The sequence below is a fragment of the Podarcis bocagei genome (genome assembly GCF_964188305.1).
Source record: "Podarcis bocagei genome assembly, chromosome: Z".
Taxonomy (NCBI): Eukaryota; Metazoa; Chordata; class Lepidosauria; order Squamata; family Lacertidae; genus Podarcis; species Podarcis bocagei.
This window is the reverse complement of record NC_138140.1, coordinates 710,456-729,014: the sequence shown is the minus strand read 5'-3', so window position 1 is coordinate 729,014 and position 18,559 is coordinate 710,456. Positions and strand designations below refer to the sequence as shown.

At 53.9% G+C, this 18,559-nt stretch overlaps 1 protein-coding gene across 4 annotated transcripts in view; it reads right to left on the bottom strand.

Annotated features, from left to right (window-relative positions):
• NR6A1 (nuclear receptor subfamily 6 group A member 1) overlaps positions 1–18,559 on the bottom strand; it is a 73,232-nt gene that overhangs the window by 24,248 nt on the left and 30,425 nt on the right. For all 4 annotated transcript variants that reach the window (XR_014004247.1, XM_081179765.1, XM_081179766.1 and 1 more), the window contains exons 7-8: positions 1,914–2,144; positions 1,208–1,462 (exon numbers count right to left, since the gene is read on the bottom strand). Coding sequence is in view for 3 of the 4 variants with exons in the window: in XM_081179765.1 (XP_081035891.1) it covers positions 1,208–1,462; positions 1,914–2,144 (486 nt within the window). In the remaining variant the exon portion in view is untranslated. The remainder of the gene's footprint in view (positions 1–1,207; positions 1,463–1,913; positions 2,145–18,559) is intronic.

Below are 18,559 nucleotides of genomic sequence, written 5' to 3'. Positions count from 1 at the left end.
TTCCCCCCCCAAACTTTTACCAATCCCACCCATTGTTTGAACAAGACGGCCTGTCTCTTTAAAAAAAAAAATTCACCCTATATTATCTAAACCTGTGATTGGAAACACCCAGTATTAGTCTTTAACATCAGCAGTAACATCTAGACCATGGGAGCATTTCAGCCCTGTTCTTGAGTCTGTTTAAAATCTAAAACGGCTTTATCTTGTATTCCTTTCTTTGAATTTGTGCCATTTCGGTTTTTAAACCTTTTTTTTAAAAGCAGCACTAGAATTAACCTTTATTACTGTACTTTGCTTTCTTCAAGCTGGGCTTTGTTTAAAAAATGCCATTTAGCTTTTTTGTAAATTCAGTATCAGAAACTGTACTTTTTGAGTCCTCAATCCTTTATTACTGTGTTTTGCTTTACCTGGGGGGTCGAGCCAGGATTATAATACTTCAGAATTTTGGGCAGCTATCCCTGAAGCCTTTGGAGCGCAGCTGGAGTTGCTTTCGCTGAAGCCAAGGAGAGTCTTGCTCTCCTGGCTTCAGCAGAAGGAACCCAAAGCCTTCGGAGCGTCTTATAGAGTGAAAAATACGGTAGCCCTATTTAAGAGAACCAAGCAGTAGTAATAAGAAATTGAGGAGTCAGCTATAAAAATTCTAGTATAGCCTTTACAAAAAGGTTTTAGGAAAAACTTACAAAGGAATACGAGATAAGCTGTTTAAGTTTCAAAGAAACTCAAAAACAGGGCTGAAAAGCTCCTGACTGCTGATGTTAAAGACTGGTATAGGGTGTTTCCAATCACAGGTTTTTATACTGTAAGGCAAAAGAATTTTAAAAGGGACAGACCATCTAGTTCAAACAAAGGGTGGGATTGCTAAGATTTGTAAAGAATAACCAGAATAATATTAAATAGAGTTGTAAGAAATTATTACAAGAAGGAACGAAAGTCGATATAAGAATTGAGACCTGACGGAATTAAGGAACCAAATATAAAAATCCAATACGTTTATTTCCGTAGCAATTTTTTTCTCAAAATATCTGCATTTATCTCAGGAGTTTGAGGTTTATAAATGATCAACCATCTGAAATCCACTGCCTTACGTTTAGCTTCTAAGAAGTGAGATGTAAGAGGTGCTTCCGTAACGTAACGTTCTGTAAAGGTAATGTTTCTGTGCCATTTCTCAGTTCCGCGACTCTCTCCCCCCCCCCCCAATCAGCCTCACCTGTGGAGCTCCTCTTCGGACGGGGAGTACTTGGCAGTGACGTCAGCCAGGTCTCCGAAAATCTGGTTGCCGTAGACGGTCAGCGAGGAGAGGAGGGCCAGCTCCTGCCAGGTGGAGCCCAGGAGACAGGTGTAGTCCTTGATGGACAGCTCGCCAAAGAAGGGCAACTTCTTGACCCAGGCGATCTGGCGGAAAAGGAGCTCATCGGCCAGGCGGCAGAGCAGCGCAAAGAGCTCCGACTGGGTCACTTTGTACCTGCGGGAGGGAGAGCGGTTAGGGGCCCAAAGCGAGTGCCGGTTATGGGCCCGCCTGCCGACGTTGCGTTCGCACCGTTTAATACCACCCCTCCGTGGGTTTCTTTTTCACGGGTCTGCTTTGCATTTTTTAAAGGACGCGGGTGGTGCTGTGGGTTAAATCACTGAGCCTAGGGCGGGCGGTTCGAATCCCCGTCACGGGGCAAGCGCCCGTCACTCAGTCCCTGCTCCCGCCAACCTAGCAGATTGAAAGCACATCAAAAGTGCAAGTGGATCAATAGGTCCCGCTCCGGAGGGAAGGTAAAGGGCATTTCCGTGCGCTGCTCTGGTTTGCCAGAAGCGGCTTTGTCCACCCACCCACCCACCCACCCCACCCCCGTGTGACAAGGCTCCCCACTGTGCTGCTCTGAGGGGGCCACCAGCGGGCAGAAAGGGGGTGCGCCGCCACTCACCCGTCTTCGATGAGCATGGGGGTGCCGAGGGGGCCCATGTCCTCGGCCGAGACCAGCTGGCTGATGAGGAGAGCGGGAGCCTGGGGGTCGAGGCTCCGGGGGGGCGGGGGCAGCAGGGCCGAGTGCGCCGGGCAGCTCTGAAGGTGCGGGAGGTATTGGTAGGGGGCGGGCCCCGGGCCCCCCAGGTATGGATCCCTGAGTGCAGCAAATCCGTTCAGCTCAACAGATCTGCTGGAATAGGAAAGGCGGGGGTTAAGAGGCAGGGGAAGGGGGGAGCAGGTAATGGAAGGGGGGGGGTCCAGAGCTTCAACCATTCCGTGCCGTGATTAATTGTTTGATTGAATCAATATATCACCCGATACCAACGATGGTCAGACTTGGGGATGTTTTGGGACTACAATTCCCATCATCCCTGACCACTGCTCCTGGGAGCTAGGGATGATGGGAGTCAAACGTGGCCCTCTAGCTGTGTGGGGACTACAATTCCCATCTTCCCTCACCACTGCTCCTGGGAGCTAGGGATGATGGGAGTCAAAGGTAGCCCTCTACTGTTTGGGGACTACAATTCCCATCATCCCTGACCACTGCTCCTGGGAACTAGGGATGATGGGAGTCAAACGTGGCCCTCTAGCTGTGTGGGGACTACAATTCCCATCTTCCCTGACCACTGCTCCTGGGAGCTAGGGATGATGGGAGTCAAACGTGGCCCTCTAGCTGTGTGGGGACTACAATTCCCATCTTCCCTGACCACTGCTCCTGGGAGCTAGGGATGAATGATGGGAGTCAAACGTGGCCCTCTAGCTGTGTGGGGACTACAATTCCCATCTTCCCTGACCACTGCTCCTGGGAGCTAGGGATGATGGGAGTCAAACGTGGTCCTCTAGCTGTGTGGGGACTACAATTCCCATCTTCCCTGACCACTGCTCCTGGGAGCTAGGAATGATGGGAGTCAAACGTGGCCCTCTAGCTGTTTGGGGACTACAATTCCCATCTTCCCTGACCAGTGCTCCTGGGAGCTAGGGATGAGGGGAGTCAAACGTGGCCCTCTAGCTGTTTGGTGACTACAATTCCCATCTTCCCTGACCACTGCTCCTGGGAGCTAGGGATGATGGGAGTCAAACGTGGCCTTCCGGCTGTTTGGAGACTACATTTCCCATCTTCCCTGACCACTGCTCCTGGGAGCTAGGAATGATGGGAGTCAAATGTGGCCCTCAAGCTGTTTGGGGACTACAATTCCCATCTTCCCTGACCACTGCTCCTGGGAGCTAGGAATGAATGATGGGAGTCAAACGTGGCCCTCTAGCTGTTTGGGGACTACAATTCCCATCATCCCTGACCACTGCTCCTGGGAGCTAGGGATGAGGGGAGTCAAACGTGGCCCTCTAGCTGTTTGGTGACTACAATTCCCATCTTCCCTGACCACTGCTCCTGGGAGCTAGGAATGAATGATGGGAGTCAAACGTGGCCTTCCGGCTCAATGGGGACTACAATTCCCATCTTCCCTGACCACTGCTCCTGGGAACTAGGGATGATGGGAGTCAAATGTGGCCCTCTAGGTGTTTGGGGACTACAATTCCCATTTTCCCTGACCACTGCTCCTGGCAGCTTATGGGTGATGGGAGTCAAACGTGGCCTTCCGGCTGTTTAGGGACTACACTTCCCATCTACCCTGACCACTGCTCCTGGGAGCTAGGGATGATGGGAGTCAAACATGGCCTTCCGGCTGTTTGGGGACTACAATTCCCATCTTCCCTGACCACTGCTCCTGGGAGCTAGGGATGATGGGAGTCAAACATGGCCTTCTGGCTGTTTGGGGACTACAATTCCCATCATCCCTGACCACTGCTCCTGGGAGCTAGGGATGAGGGGAGTCAAATGTGGCCCTCTAGCTGTTTAGGGACTACAATTCCCATCTTCCCTGACCACTGCTCCTGGGAGCTAGGGATCATGGGAGTCAAACGTGGCATTCCGGCTGTATGGGGAATACAATTCCCATCTTCCCTGACCACTGCTCCTGGGAGCTAGGGATGATGGGAGTCAAATGTGGCCCTCTAGCTGTTTGGTGACTATAATTCCCATCTTCCCTGACCACTGCTCCTGGGAGCTAGGGATGAGGGGAGTCAAACGTGGCCCTCTAGCTGTATGGTGACTACAATTCCCATCTTCCCTGACCACTGCTCCTGGGAGCTAGGAATGAATGATGGGAGTCAAACGTGGCCTTCTGGCTCTTTGGGGACTACAATTCCCATCTTCCCTTACCACTGCTCCTGGGAGCTAGGGATGATGGGAGTCAAACGTGGCCCTCTAGCTGTTTGGGGACTACAATTCCCATCTTCCCTGACCACTGCTCCTGGGAACTAGGGATGAGGGGAGTCAAATGTGGCCCTCTAGCTGTTTGGTGACTACAATTCCCATCTTCCCTGACCACTGCTCCTGGGAGCTAGGGATGATGGGAGTCAAACGTGGCCCTCTAGCTGTTTGGGGACTACAATTCCCATCTTCCCTGACCACTGCTCCTGGGAGCTAGGGATGAGGGGAGTCAAACGTGGCCCTCTAGCTGTTTGGGGACTACAATTCCCATCTTCCCTGACAACTGCTCCTGGGAGCTAGGGATGATGGGAGTCAAACGTGGCCTTCCGGCTGTTTGGGGACTACAATTCCCATCTTCCCTGACCACTGCTCCTGGGAACTAGGGATGAGGGGAGTCAAACGTGGCCCTCCAGCCGTTTGGGGACTACAATTCCCATCTTCCCTGACCACTGCTCCTGGGAGCTAGGGATGAATGATGGGAGTCAAACGTGGCCCTCTAGCTGTTTGGGGACTACAATTCCCATCTTCCCTGACCACTGCTCCTGGGAGCTAGGGATGAATGATGGGAGTCAAACGTGGCCCTCTAGCTGTGTGGGGACTACAATTCCCATCTTCCCTGACCACTGCTCCTGGGAGCTAGGGATGATGGGAGTCAAACGTGGCCCTCTAGTTGTTTGGGGACTACAATTCCCATCTTCCCTGACCACTGCTCCTGGGAGCTAGGGATGATGGGAGTCAAACGTGGCCCTCTAGCTGTTTGGGGACTACATTTCCCATCTTCCCTGACCGCTGCTCCTGGGAGCTAGGGATGATGGGAGTCAAATGTGGCCCTCTAGCTGATGGGGACTACATTTCCCATCTTCCCTGACCACTGCTCCTGGGAGCTAGGGATGAATGATGGGAGTCAAACGTGGCCTTCCGGCTGTTTGGGGACTACAATTCCCATCTTCCCTGACCACTGCTCCTGGGAGCTAGGGATGATGGGAGTCAAACGTGGCCCTCTAGCTGTTTGGGGACTACAATTCCCATCTTCCCTGACCACTGCTCCTGGGAGCTAGGGATGATGGGAGTCAAACGTGGCCTTCCGGCTGTTTGGAGACTACATTTCCCATCTTCCCTGACCACTGCTCCTGGGAGCTAGGGATGACGGGAGTCAAACGTGGCCATTTAGCTGTGTGGGGACTACAATTCCCATCTTCCCTGACCACTGCTCCTGGGAGCTAGGGATGATGGGAGTCAAACGTAGCCCTCTAGCTGTTTGGAGACTACATTTCCCATCTTCCCTGACCACTGCTCCTGGGAGCTAGGGATGATGGGAGTCAAACGTGGCCCTCTAGCTGTTTGGGGACTACATTTCCCATCTTCCCTGACCGCTGCTCCTGGGAGCTAGGGATGATGGGAGTCAAATGTGGCCCTCTAGCTTTTTGGGGACTACAATTCCCATCTTCCCTCACCACTGCTCCTGGGAGCTAGGGATGAGGGGAGTCAAACGTGGCCCTCTACCTGTTTGGGGACTACAATTCCCATCTTCCCTGACCACTGCTCCTGGGAGCTAGGGATCATGGGAGTCAAACGTGGCATTCCGGCTGTATGGGGAATACAATTCCCATCTTCCCTGACCACTGCTCCTGGGAGCTAGGGATGATGGGAGTCAAATGTGGCCCTCTAGCTGTTTGGTGACTATAATTCCCATCTTCCCTGACCACTGCTCCTGGGAGCTAGGGATGAGGGGAGTCAAACGTGGCCCTCTAGCTGTATGGTGACTACAATTCCCATCTTCCCTGACCACTGCTCCTGGGAGCTAGGAATGAATGATGGGAGTCAAACGTGGCCTTCTGGCTCTTTGGGGACTACAATTCCCATCTTCCCTTACCACTGCTCCTGGGAGCTAGGGATGATGGGAGTCAAACGTGGCCCTCTAGCTGTTTGGGGACTACAATTCCCATCTTCCCTGACCACTGCTCCTGGGAACTAGGGATGAGGGGAGTCAAATGTGGCCCTCTAGCTGTTTGGTGACTACAATTCCCATCTTCCCTGACCACTGCTCCTGGGAGCTAGGGATGATGGGAGTCAAACGTGGCCCTCTAGCTGTTTGGGGACTACAATTCCCATCTTCCCTGACCACTGCTCCTGGGAGCTAGGGATGAGGGGAGTCAAACGTGGCCCTCTAGCTGTTTGGGGACTACAATTCCCATCTTCCCTGACAACTGCTCCTGGGAGCTAGGGATGATGGGAGTCAAACGTGGCCTTCCGGCTGTTTGGGGACTACAATTCCCATCTTCCCTGACCACTGCTCCTGGGAACTAGGGATGAGGGGAGTCAAACGTGGCCCTCCAGCCGTTTGGGGACTACAATTCCCATCTTCCCTGACCACTGCTCCTGGGAGCTAGGGATGAATGATGGGAGTCAAACGTGGCCCTCTAGCTGTTTGGGGACTACAATTCCCATCTTCCCTGACCACTGCTCCTGGGAGCTAGGGATGAATGATGGGAGTCAAACGTGGCCCTCTAGCTGTGTGGGGACTACAATTCCCATCTTCCCTGACCACTGCTCCTGGGAGCTAGGGATGATGGGAGTCAAACGTGGCCCTCTAGTTGTTTGGGGACTACAATTCCCATCTTCCCTGACCACTGCTCCTGGGAGCTAGGGATGATGGGAGTCAAACGTGGCCCTCTAGCTGTTTGGGGACTACATTTCCCATCTTCCCTGACCGCTGCTCCTGGGAGCTAGGGATGATGGGAGTCAAATGTGGCCCTCTAGCTGATGGGGACTACATTTCCCATCTTCCCTGACCACTGCTCCTGGGAGCTAGGGATGAATGATGGGAGTCAAACGTGGCCTTCCGGCTGTTTGGGGACTACAATTCCCATCTTCCCTGACCACTGCTCCTGGGAGCTAGGGATGATGGGAGTCAAACGTGGCCCTCTAGCTGTTTGGGGACTACAATTCCCATCTTCCCTGACCACTGCTCCTGGGAGCTAGGGATGATGGGAGTCAAACGTGGCCTTCCGGCTGTTTGGAGACTACATTTCCCATCTTCCCTGACCACTGCTCCTGGGAGCTAGGGATGACGGGAGTCAAACGTGGCCATTTAGCTGTGTGGGGACTACAATTCCCATCTTCCCTGACCACTGCTCCTGGGAGCTAGGGATGATGGGAGTCAAACGTAGCCCTCTAGCTGTTTGGAGACTACATTTCCCATCTTCCCTGACCACTGCTCCTGGGAGCTAGGGATGATGGGAGTCAAACGTGGCCCTCTAGCTGTTTGGGGACTACATTTCCCATCTTCCCTGACCGCTGCTCCTGGGAGCTAGGGATGATGGGAGTCAAATGTGGCCCTCTAGCTTTTTGGGGACTACAATTCCCATCTTCCCTCACCACTGCTCCTGGGAGCTAGGGATGAGGGGAGTCAAACGTGGCCCTCTACCTGTTTGGGGACTACAATTCCCATCTTCCCTGACCACTGCTCCTGGGAGCTAGGGATGAATGATGGGAGTCAAACGTGGCCCTCTAGCTGTTTGGGGACTACAATTCCCATCTTCCCTCACCACTGCTCCTGGGAGCTAGGGATGAATGATGGGAGTCAAACGTGGCCCTCTAGCTGTTTGGGGACTACAATTCCCATCTTCCCTGACCACTGCTCCTGGGAGCTAGGGATGAATGATGGGAGTCAAACGTGGCCCTCTAGCTGTGTGGGGACTACAATTCCCATCTTCCCTGACCACTGCTCCTGGGAGCTAGGGATGATGGGAGTCAAACGTGGCCCTCTAGTTGTTTGGGGACTACAATTCCCATTTTCCCTGACCACTGCTCCTGGCAGCTTATGGGTGATGGGAGTCAAACGTGGCCCTCTAGCTGTTTGGGGACTACATTTCCCATCTTCCCTGACCGCTGCTCCTGGGAGCTAGGGATGATGGGAGTCAAATGTGGCCCTCTAGCTTTTTGGGGACTACAATTCCCATCTTCCCTCACCACTGCTCCTGGGAGCTAGGGATGAGGGGAGTCAAACGTGGCCCTCTACCTGTTTGGGGACTACAATTCCCATCTTCCCTGACCACTGCTCCTGGGAGCTAGGGATGAGGGGAGTCAAACGTGGCCCTCTACCTGTTTGGGGACTACAATTCCCATCTTCCCTGACCACTGCTCCTGGGAGCTAGGGATGAATGATGGGAGTCAAACGTGGCCCTCTAGCTGTGTGGGGACTACAATTCCCATCTTCCCTGACCACTGCTCCTGGGAGCTAGGGATGAATGATGGGAGTCAAACGTGGCCCTCTAGCTGTGTGGGGACTACAATTCCCATCTTCCCTGACCACTGCTCCTGGGAGCTAGGGATGAATGATGGGAGTCAAACGTGGCCCTCTAGCTGTGTGGGGAATACAATTCCCATCTTCCCTGACCACTGCTCCTGGGAGCTAGGGATGATGGGAGTCAAACGTGGCCCTCTAGTTGTTTGGGGACTACAATTCCCATCTTCCCTGACCACTGCTCCTGGGAGCTAGGGATGATGGGAGTCAAACGTGGCCCTCTAGCTGTTTGGGGACTACAATTCCCATCTTCCCTGACCGCTGCTCCTGGGAGCTAGGGATGATGGGAGTCAAACGTGGCCCTCTAGTTGTTTGGGGACTACAATTCCCATCTTCCCTGACCACTGCTCCTGGGAGCTAGGGATGACGGGAGTCAAACGTGGCCCTCTAGTTGTTTGGGGACTACAATTCCCATCTTCCCTGACCACTGCTCCTGGGAGCTAGGGATGATGGGAGTCAAACGTGGCCCTCTAGTTGTTTGGGGACTACAATTCCCATCTTCCCTGACCACTGCTCCTGGGAGCTAGGGATGAATGATGGGAGTCAAACGTGGCCCTCTAGCTGTTTGGGGACTACAATTCCCATCTTCCCTGACCACTGCTCCTGGGAGCTAGGGATGAATGATGGGAGTCAAACGTGGCCCTCTAGCTGTTTGGGGACTACAATTCCCATCTTCCCTGACCACTGCTCCTGGGAGCTAGGGATGAATGATGGGAGTCAAACGTGGCCCTCTAGCTGTGTGGGGACTACAATTCCCATCTTCCCTGACCACTGCTCCTGGGAGCTAGGGATGATGGGAGTCAAACGTGGCCCTCTAGTTGTTTGGGGACTACAATTCCCATCTTCCCTGACCACTGCTCCTGGGAGCTAGGGATGATGGGAGTCAAACGTGGCCCTCTAGCTGTTTGGGGACTACAATTCCCATCTTCCCTGACCACTGCTCCTGGGAGCTAGGGATGATGGGAGTCAAATGTGGCCCTCTAGCTGTTTGGGGACTACAATTCCCATCTTCCCTGACCACTGCTCCTGGGAGCTAGTGATGATGGTGGTCAAACGTGGCCCTCTAGTTGTTTGGGGACTACAATTCCCATCTTCCCTGACCACTGCTCCTGGGAGCTAGGGATGATGGGAGTCACAAGTGGCCCTCCAGCAGTTTGGAGACTACAATTCCCATCATCCCTGACCACTGCTCCTGGGAGCTAGGGATGATGGGAGTCAAACGTGGTCTTCCGGCTCTTTGGAGACTACATTTCCCATCTTCCCTGACCACTGCTCCTGGGAGCTAGGGATGAATGATGGGAGTCAAACGTGGCCCTCTAGCTGTTTGGGGACTACAATTCCCATCTTCCCTGACCACTGCTCCTGGGAGCTAGGGATGATGGGAGTCAAAGGTGGCCCTCCAGCAGTTTGGGGACTACAATTCCCATCTTCCCTGACCACTGCTCCTGGGAACTAGGGATGATGGGAGTCAAAGGTGGCCCTCTAGCTGTTTGGGGACTACAATTCCCATCTTCCCTGACCACTGCTCCTGGGAGCTAGGGATGATGGGAGTGAAATGTGGCCCTCTAGCTGTTTGGGGACTACAATTCCCATCTTCCCTGACCACTGCTCCTGGCAGCTTATGGGTGATGGGAGTCAAATGTGGCCTTCCGGCTGTTTGGGGACTACAATTCCCATCTTCCCTGACCACTGCTCCTCGGAGCTAAGGATGATGGGAGTCAAATGCGGCCCTCTAGCTGTTTGGGGACTACAATTCCCATCTTCCCTGACCACTGCTCCTGGGAGCTAGGGATGATGGGACTCAAATGTGGCCTTCCGGCTGTTTGGGGACTACAATTCCCATCTTCCCTGACCACTGCTCCTGGGAGCTAGTGATGATGGGAGTCAAACGTGGCCCTCTAGCTGTGTGGGGACCACAATTACCATCTTCCCTCACCACTGCTCCTGGGAGCTAGGGATGATGGGAGTCAAACGTGGCCCTCAAGCTGTTTGGGGACTACAATTCCCATCTTCCCTGACCACTGCTCCTGGGAGCTAGGAATGAATGATGGGAGTCAAACGTGGCCCTCTAGCTGTTTGGGGACTACATTTCCCATCTTCCCTGACCACTGCTCCTGGGAGCTAGGGATGAATGATGGGAGTCAAACGTGGCCTTCCGGCTGTTTGGGGACTACAATTCCCATCTTCCCTGACCATTGCTCCTGGGAGCTAGGGATGTTGGGAGTCAAACGTGGCCCTCTAGCTGTTTGGGGACTACAATTCCCATCTTCCCTGACCACTGCTCCTGGGAGCTAGGAATGAATGATGGGAGTCAAACGTGGCCCTCTAGCTGTTTGGGGACTACATTTCCCATCTTCCCTGACCACTGCTCCTGGGAGCTAGGGATGAATGATGGGAGTCAAACGTAGCCTTCCGGCTGTTTGGGGACTACAATTCCCATCTTCCCTGACCATTGCTCCTGGGAGCTAGGGATGTTGGGAGTCAAACGTGGCCCTCTAGCTGTTTGGGGACTACAATTCCCATCTTCCCTGACCACTGCTCCTGGGAGCTAGGAATGAATGAAGGGAGTCAAACGTGGCCTTCTGGCTCTTTGGGGACTACAATTCCCATCTTCCCTTACCACTGCTCCTGGGAACTAGGGATGAGGGGAGTCAAATGTGGCCCTCTAGCTGTTTGGTGACTACATTTCCCATCTTCCCTGACCACTGCTCCTGGGAGCTAGGGATGACGGGAGTCAAACGTGGCCATTTAGCTGTGTGGGGACTACAATTCCCATCTTCCCTGACCACTGCTCCTGGGAGCTAGGGATGATGGGAGTCAAACGTAGCCCTCTAGCTGTTTGGGGACTACAATTCCCATCATCCCTGACCACTGCTCCTGGGAGCTAGGGATGATGGGAGTCAAACGTGGCCCTCTAGCTGTTTGGGGACTACATTTCCCATCTTCCCTGACCACTGCTCCTGGGAGCTAGGGATGAATGATGGGAGTTAAACGTGGCCCTCTAGCTGTTTGGGGACTACAATTCCCATCTTCCCTGACCACTGCTCCTGGGAACTAGGGATGAGGGGAGTCAAAAGTGGCCCTCCAGCAGTTTGGGGACTACAATTCCCATCTTCCCTGACCACTGCTCCTGGGAGCTAGGGATGAATGATGGGAGTCAAATGTGGCCCTCTAGCTGTTTGGGGACTACAATTCCCATCTTCCCTGACCACTGCTCCTGGGAGCTAGGGATGATGGGAGTCAAACGTGGCCCTCTAGCTGTTTGGGGACTACAATTCCCATCTTCCCTGACCACTGCTCCTGGGAGCTAGGGATGAATGATGGGAGTCAAATGTGGCCCTCTAGCTGTTTGGGGACTACAATTCCCATCTTCCCTGACCACTGCTCCTGGGAGCTAGGGATGATGGGAGTCAAACGTGGCCCTCTAGCTGTTTGGGGACTACAATTCCCATCTTCCCTGACCACTGCTCCTGGGAGCTAGGGATGAATGATGGGAGTCAAACGTGGCCCTCTAGCTGTTTGGGGACTACAATTCCCATCATCCCTGACCACTGCTCCTGGGAGCTAGGAATGATGGGAGTCAAACGTGGCCCTCTAGCTGTTTGGGGACTACAATTCCCATCTTCCCTGACCACTGCTCCTGGGAGCTAGGGATGATGGGAGTCAAACGTGGCCCTCTAGCTGTTTGGGGACTACAATTCCCATCTTCCCTGACCACTGCTCCTGGGAGCTAGGGATGATGGGAGTCAAACGTGGCCCTCTAGCTGTTTGGGGACTACAATTTCCATCTTCCCTGACCACTGCTCCTGGGAGCTAGGGATGATGGGAGTCAAACGTGGCCCTCTAGCTGTGTGGGGACTACAATTCCCATCTTCCCTGACCAGTGCTCCTGGGAGCTAGGGATGATGGGAGTCAAACGTGGCCCTCTAGCTGTGTGGGGACTACAATTCCCATCTTCCCTGACCACTGCTCCTGGGAGCTAAGGATGATGGGAGTCAAACGTGGCCCTCCAGCAGTTTGGGGACTACAATTCCCATCTTCCCTGACCACTGCTCCTGGGAGCTAGGGATGATGGGAGTCAAACATGGCCTTCTGGCTGTTTGGGGACTACAATTCCCATCATCCCTGACCACTGCTCCTGGGAGCTAGGGATGATGGGAGTCAAATGTGGCCCTCTAGCTGTTTAGGGACTACAATTCCCATCTTCCCTGACCACTGCTCCTGGGAGCTAGGGATCATGGGAGTCAAACGTGGCATTCCGGCTGTATGGGGAATACAATTCCCATCTTCCCTGACCACTGCTCCTGGGAGCTAGGGATGATGGGAGTCAAACGTGGCCCTCTAGCTGTTTGGTGACTATAATTCCCATCTTCCCTGACCACTGCTCCTGGGAGCTAGGGATGAGGGGAGTCAAACGTGGCCCTCTAGTTGTTTGGGGACTACAATTCCCATCTTCCCTGACCACTGCTCCTGGGAGCTAGGGATGATGGGAGTCAAACGTGGCCCTCTAGCTGTTTGGGGACTACAATTCCCATCTTCCCTGACCACTGCTCCTGGGAGCTAGGGATGAGGGGAGTCAAACGTGGCCCTCTAGTTGTTTGGGGACTACAATTCCCATCTTCCCTGACCACTGCTCCTGGGAGCTAGGGATGATGGGAGTCAAACGTGGCCCTCTAGCTGTTTGGGGACTACAATTCCCATCTTCCCTGACCACTGCTCCTGGGAGCTAGGGATGATGGGAGTCAAATGTGGCCCTCTAGCTGTTTGGGGACTACAATTCCCATCTTCCCTGACCACTGCTCCTGGGAGCTAGTGATGATGGTGGTCAAACGTGGCCCTCTAGTTGTTTGGGGACTACAATTCCCATCTTCCCTGACCACTGCTCCTGGGAGCTAGGGATGATGGGAGTCACAAGTGGCCCTCCAGCAGTTTGGAGACTACAATTCCCATCATTCCTGACAACTGCTCCTGGGAGCTAGGGATGATGGGAGTCAAACGTGGTCTTCCGGCTCTTTGGAGACTACATTTCCCATCTTCCCTGACCACTGCTCCTGGGAGCTAGGGATGAATGATGGGAGTCAAACGTGGCCCTCTAGCTGTTTGGGGACTACAATTCCCATCTTCCCTGACCACTGCTCCTGGGAGCTAGGGATGATGGGAGTCAAAGGTGGCCCTCCAGCAGTTTGGGGACTACAATTCCCATCTTCCCTGACCACTGCTCCTGGGAACTAGGGATGATGGGAGTCAAAGGTGGCCCTCCAGCAGTTTGGAGACTACAATTCCCATCTTCCCTGACCACTGCTCCTGGGAGCTAGGGATGATGGGAGTGAAATGTGGCCCTCTAGCTGTTTGGGGACTACAATTCCCATCTTCCCTGACCACTGCTCCTGGCAGCTTATGGGTGATGGGAGTCAAATGTGGCCTTCCGGCTGTTTGGGGACTACAATTCCCATCTTCCCTGACCACTGCTCCTCGGAGCTAAGGATGATGGGAGTCAAATGCGGCCCTCTAGCTGTTTGGGGACTACAATTCCCATCTTCCCTGACCACTGCTCCTGGGAGCTAGGGATGATGGGACTCAAATGTGGCCTTCCGGCTGTTTGGGGACTACAATTCCCATCTTCCCTGACCACTGCTCCTGGGAGCTAGTGATGATGGGAGTCAAACGTGGCCCTCTAGCTGTGTGGGGACCACAATTACCATCTTCCCTCACCACTGCTCCTGGGAGCTAGGGATGATGGGAGTCAAACGTGGCCCTCAAGCTGTTTGGGGACTACAATTCCCATCTTCCCTGACCACTGCTCCTGGGAGCTAGGAATGAATGATGGGAGTCAAACGTGGCCCTCTAGCTGTTTGGGGACTACATTTCCCATCTTCCCTGACCACTGCTCCTGGGAGCTAGGGATGAATGATGGGAGTCAAACGTGGCCTTCCGGCTGTTTGGGGACTACAATTCCCATCTTCCCTGACCATTGCTCCTGGGAGCTAGGGATGTTGGGAGTCAAACGTGGCCCTCTAGCTGTTTGGGGACTACAATTCCCATCTTCCCTGACCACTGCTCCTGGGAGCTAGGAATGAATGATGGGAGTCAAACGTGGCCCTCTAGCTGTTTGGGGACTACATTTCCCATCTTCCCTGACCACTGCTCCTGGGAGCTAGGGATGAATGATGGGAGTCAAACGTGGCCTTCCGGCTGTTTGGGGACTACAATTCCCATCTTCCCTGACCATTGCTCCTGGGAGCTAGGGATGTTGGGAGTCAAACGTGGCCCTCTAGCTGTTTGGGGACTACAATTCCCATCTTCCCTGACCACTGCTCCTGGGAGCTAGGAATGAATGATGGGAGTCAAACGTGGCCTTCTGGCTCTTTGGGGACTACAATTCCCATCTTCCCTTACCACTGCTCCTGGGAACTAGGGATGAGGGGAGTCAAATGTGGCCCTCTAGCTGTTTGGTGACTACATTTCCCATCTTCCCTGACCACTGCTCCTGGGAGCTAGGGATGACGGGAGTCAAACGTGGCCCTCTAGCTGTTTGGGGACTACATTTCCCATCTTCCCTGACCGCTGCTCCTGGGAGCTAGGGATGATGGGAGTCAAACGTGGCCCTCTAGTTGTTTGGGGACTACAATTCCCATCTTCCCTGACCACTGCTCCTGGGAGCTAGGGATGAGGGGAGTCAAACGTGGCCCTCTACCTGTTTGGGGACTACAATTCCCATCTTCCCTGACCACTGCTCCTGGGAGCTAGGGATCATGGGAGTCAAACGTGGCATTCCGGCTGTATGGGGAATACAATTCCCATCTTCCCTGACCACTGCTCCTGGGAGCTAGGGATGATGGGAGTCAAACGTGGCCCTCTAGCTGTTTGGTGACTATAATTCCCATCTTCCCTGACCACTGCTCCTGGGAGCTAGGGATGAGGGGAGTCAAACGTGGCCCTCTAGTTGTTTGGGGACTACAATTCCCATCTTCCCTGACCACTGCTCCTGGGAGCTAGGGATGATGGGAGTCAAACGTGGCCCTCTAGCTGTTTGGGGACTACAATTCCCATCTTCCCTGACCACTGCTCCTGGGAGCTAGGGATGATGGGAGTCAAATGTGGCCCTCTAGCTGTTTGGGGACTACAATTCCCATCTTCCCTGACCACTGCTCCTGGGAGCTAGTGATGATGGTGGTCAAACGTGGCCCTCTAGTTGTTTGGGGACTACAATTCCCATCTTCCCTGACCACTGCTCCTGGGAGCTAGGGATGATGGGAGTCACAAGTGGCCCTCCAGCAGTTTGGAGACTACAATTCCCATCATCCCTGACCACTGCTCCTGGGAGCTAGGGATGATGGGAGTCAAACGTGGTCTTCCGGCTCTTTGGAGACTACATTTCCCATCTTCCCTGACCACTGCTCCTGGGAGCTAGGGATGAATGATGGGAGTCAAACGTGGCCCTCTAGCTGTTTGGGGACTACAATTCCCATCTTCCCTGACCACTGCTCCTGGGAGCTAGGGATGATGGGAGTCAAAGGTGGCCCTCCAGCAGTTTGGGGACTACAATTCCCATCTTCCCTGACCACTGCTCCTGGGAACTAGGGATGATGGGAGTCAAAGGTGGCCCTCCAGCAGTTTGGAGACTACAATTCCCATCTTCCCTGACCACTGCTCCTGGGAGCTAGGGATGATGGGAGTGAAATGTGGCCCTCTAGCTGTTTGGGGACTACAATTCCCATCTTCCCTGACCACTGCTCCTGGCAGCTTATGGGTGATGGGAGTCAAATGTGGCCTTCCGGCTGTTTGGGGACTACAATTCCCATCTTCCCTGACCACTGCTCCTCGGAGCTAAGGATGATGGGAGTCAAATGCGGCCCTCTAGCTGTTTGGGGACTACAATTCCCATCTTCCCTGACCACTGCTCCTGGGAGCTAGGGATGATGGGACTCAAATGTGGCCTTCCGGCTGTTTGGGGACTACAATTCCCATCTTCCCTGACCACTGCTCCTGGGAGCTAGTGATGATGGGAGTCAAACGTGGCCCTCTAGCTGTGTGGGGACCACAATTACCATCTTCCCTCACCACTGCTCCTGGGAGCTAGGGATGATGGGAGTCAAACGTGGCCCTCAAGCTGTTTGGGGACTACAATTCCCATCTTCCCTGACCACTGCTCCTGGGAGCTAGGAATGAATGATGGGAGTCAAACGTGGCCCTCTAGCTGTTTGGGGACTACATTTCCCATCTTCCCTGACCACTGCTCCTGGGAGCTAGGGATGAATGATGGGAGTCAAACGTGGCCTTCCGGCTGTTTGGGGACTACAATTCCCATCTTCCCTGACCATTGCTCCTGGGAGCTAGGGATGTTGGGAGTCAAACGTGGCCCTCTAGCTGTTTGGGGACTACAATTCCCATCTTCCCTGACCACTGCTCCTGGGAGCTAGGAATGAATGATGGGAGTCAAACGTGGCCCTCTAGCTGTTTGGGGACTACATTTCCCATCTTCCCTGACCACTGCTCCTGGGAGCTAGGGATGAATGATGGGAGTCAAACGTGGCCTTCCGGCTGTTTGGGGACTACAATTCCCATCTTCCCTGACCATTGCTCCTGGGAGCTAGGGATGTTGGGAGTCAAACGTGGCCCTCTAGCTGTTTGGGGACTACAATTCCCATCTTCCCTGACCACTGCTCCTGGGAGCTAGGAATGAATGATGGGAGTCAAACGTGGCCTTCTGGCTCTTTGGGGACTACAATTCCCATCTTCCCTTACCACTGCTCCTGGGAACTAGGGATGAGGGGAGTCAAATGTGGCCCTCTAGCTGTTTGGTGACTACATTTCCCATCTTCCCTGACCACTGCTCCTGGGAGCTAGGGATGACGGGAGTCAAACGTGGCCATTTAGCTGTGTGGGGACTACAATTCCCATCTTCCCTGACCACTGCTCCTGGGAGCTAGGGATGATGGGAGTCAAACGTAGCCCTCTAGCTGTTTGGGGACTACAATTCCCATCATCCCTGACCACTGCTCCTGGGAGCTAGGGATGATGGGAGTCAAACGTGGCCCTCTAGCTGTTTGGGGACTACATTTCCCATCTTCCCTGACCACTGCTCCTGGGAGCTAGGGATGAATGATGGGAGTTAAACGTGGCCCTCTAGCTGTTTGGGGACTACAATTCCCATCTTCCCTGACCACTGCTCCTGGGAACTAGGGATGAGGGGAGTCAAAAGTGGCCCTCCAGCAGTTTGGGGACTACAATTCCCATCTTCCCTGACCACTGCTCCTGGGAGCTAGGGATGAATGATGGGAGTCAAATGTGGCCCTCTAGCTGTTTGGGGACTACAATTCCCATCTTCCCTGACCACTGCTCCTGGGAGCTAGGGATGATGGGAGTCAAACGTGGCCCTCTAGCTGTTTGGGGACTACAATTCCCATCTTCCCTGACCACTGCTCCTGGGAGCTAGGGATGAATGATGGGAGTCAAATGTGGCCCTCTAGCTGTTTGGGGACTACAATTCCCATCTTCCCTGACCACTGCTCCTGGGAGCTAGGGATGATGGGAGTCAAACGTGGCCCTCTAGCTGTTTGGGGACTACAATTCCCATCTTCCCTGACCACTGCTCCTGGGAGCTAGGGATGAATGATGGGAGTCAAACGTGGCCCTCTAGCTGTTTGGGGACTACAATTCCCATCATCCCTGACCACTGCTCCTGGGAGCTAGGAATGATGGGAGTCAAACGTGGCCCTCTAGCTGTTTGGGGACTACAATTCCCATCTTCCCTGACCACTGCTCCTGGGAGCTAGGGATGATGGGAGTCAAACGTGGCCCTCTACTGTTTGGGGACTACAATTCCCATCTTCCCTGACCACTGCTCCTGGGAGCTAGGGATGATGGGAGTCAAACGTGGCCCTCTAGCTGTTTGGGGACTACAATTTCCATCTTCCCTGACCACTGCTCCTGGGAGCTAGGGATGATGGGAGTCAAACGTGGCCCTCTAGCTGTGTGGGGACTACAATTCCCATCTTCCCTGACCAGTGCTCCTGGGAGCTAGGGATGA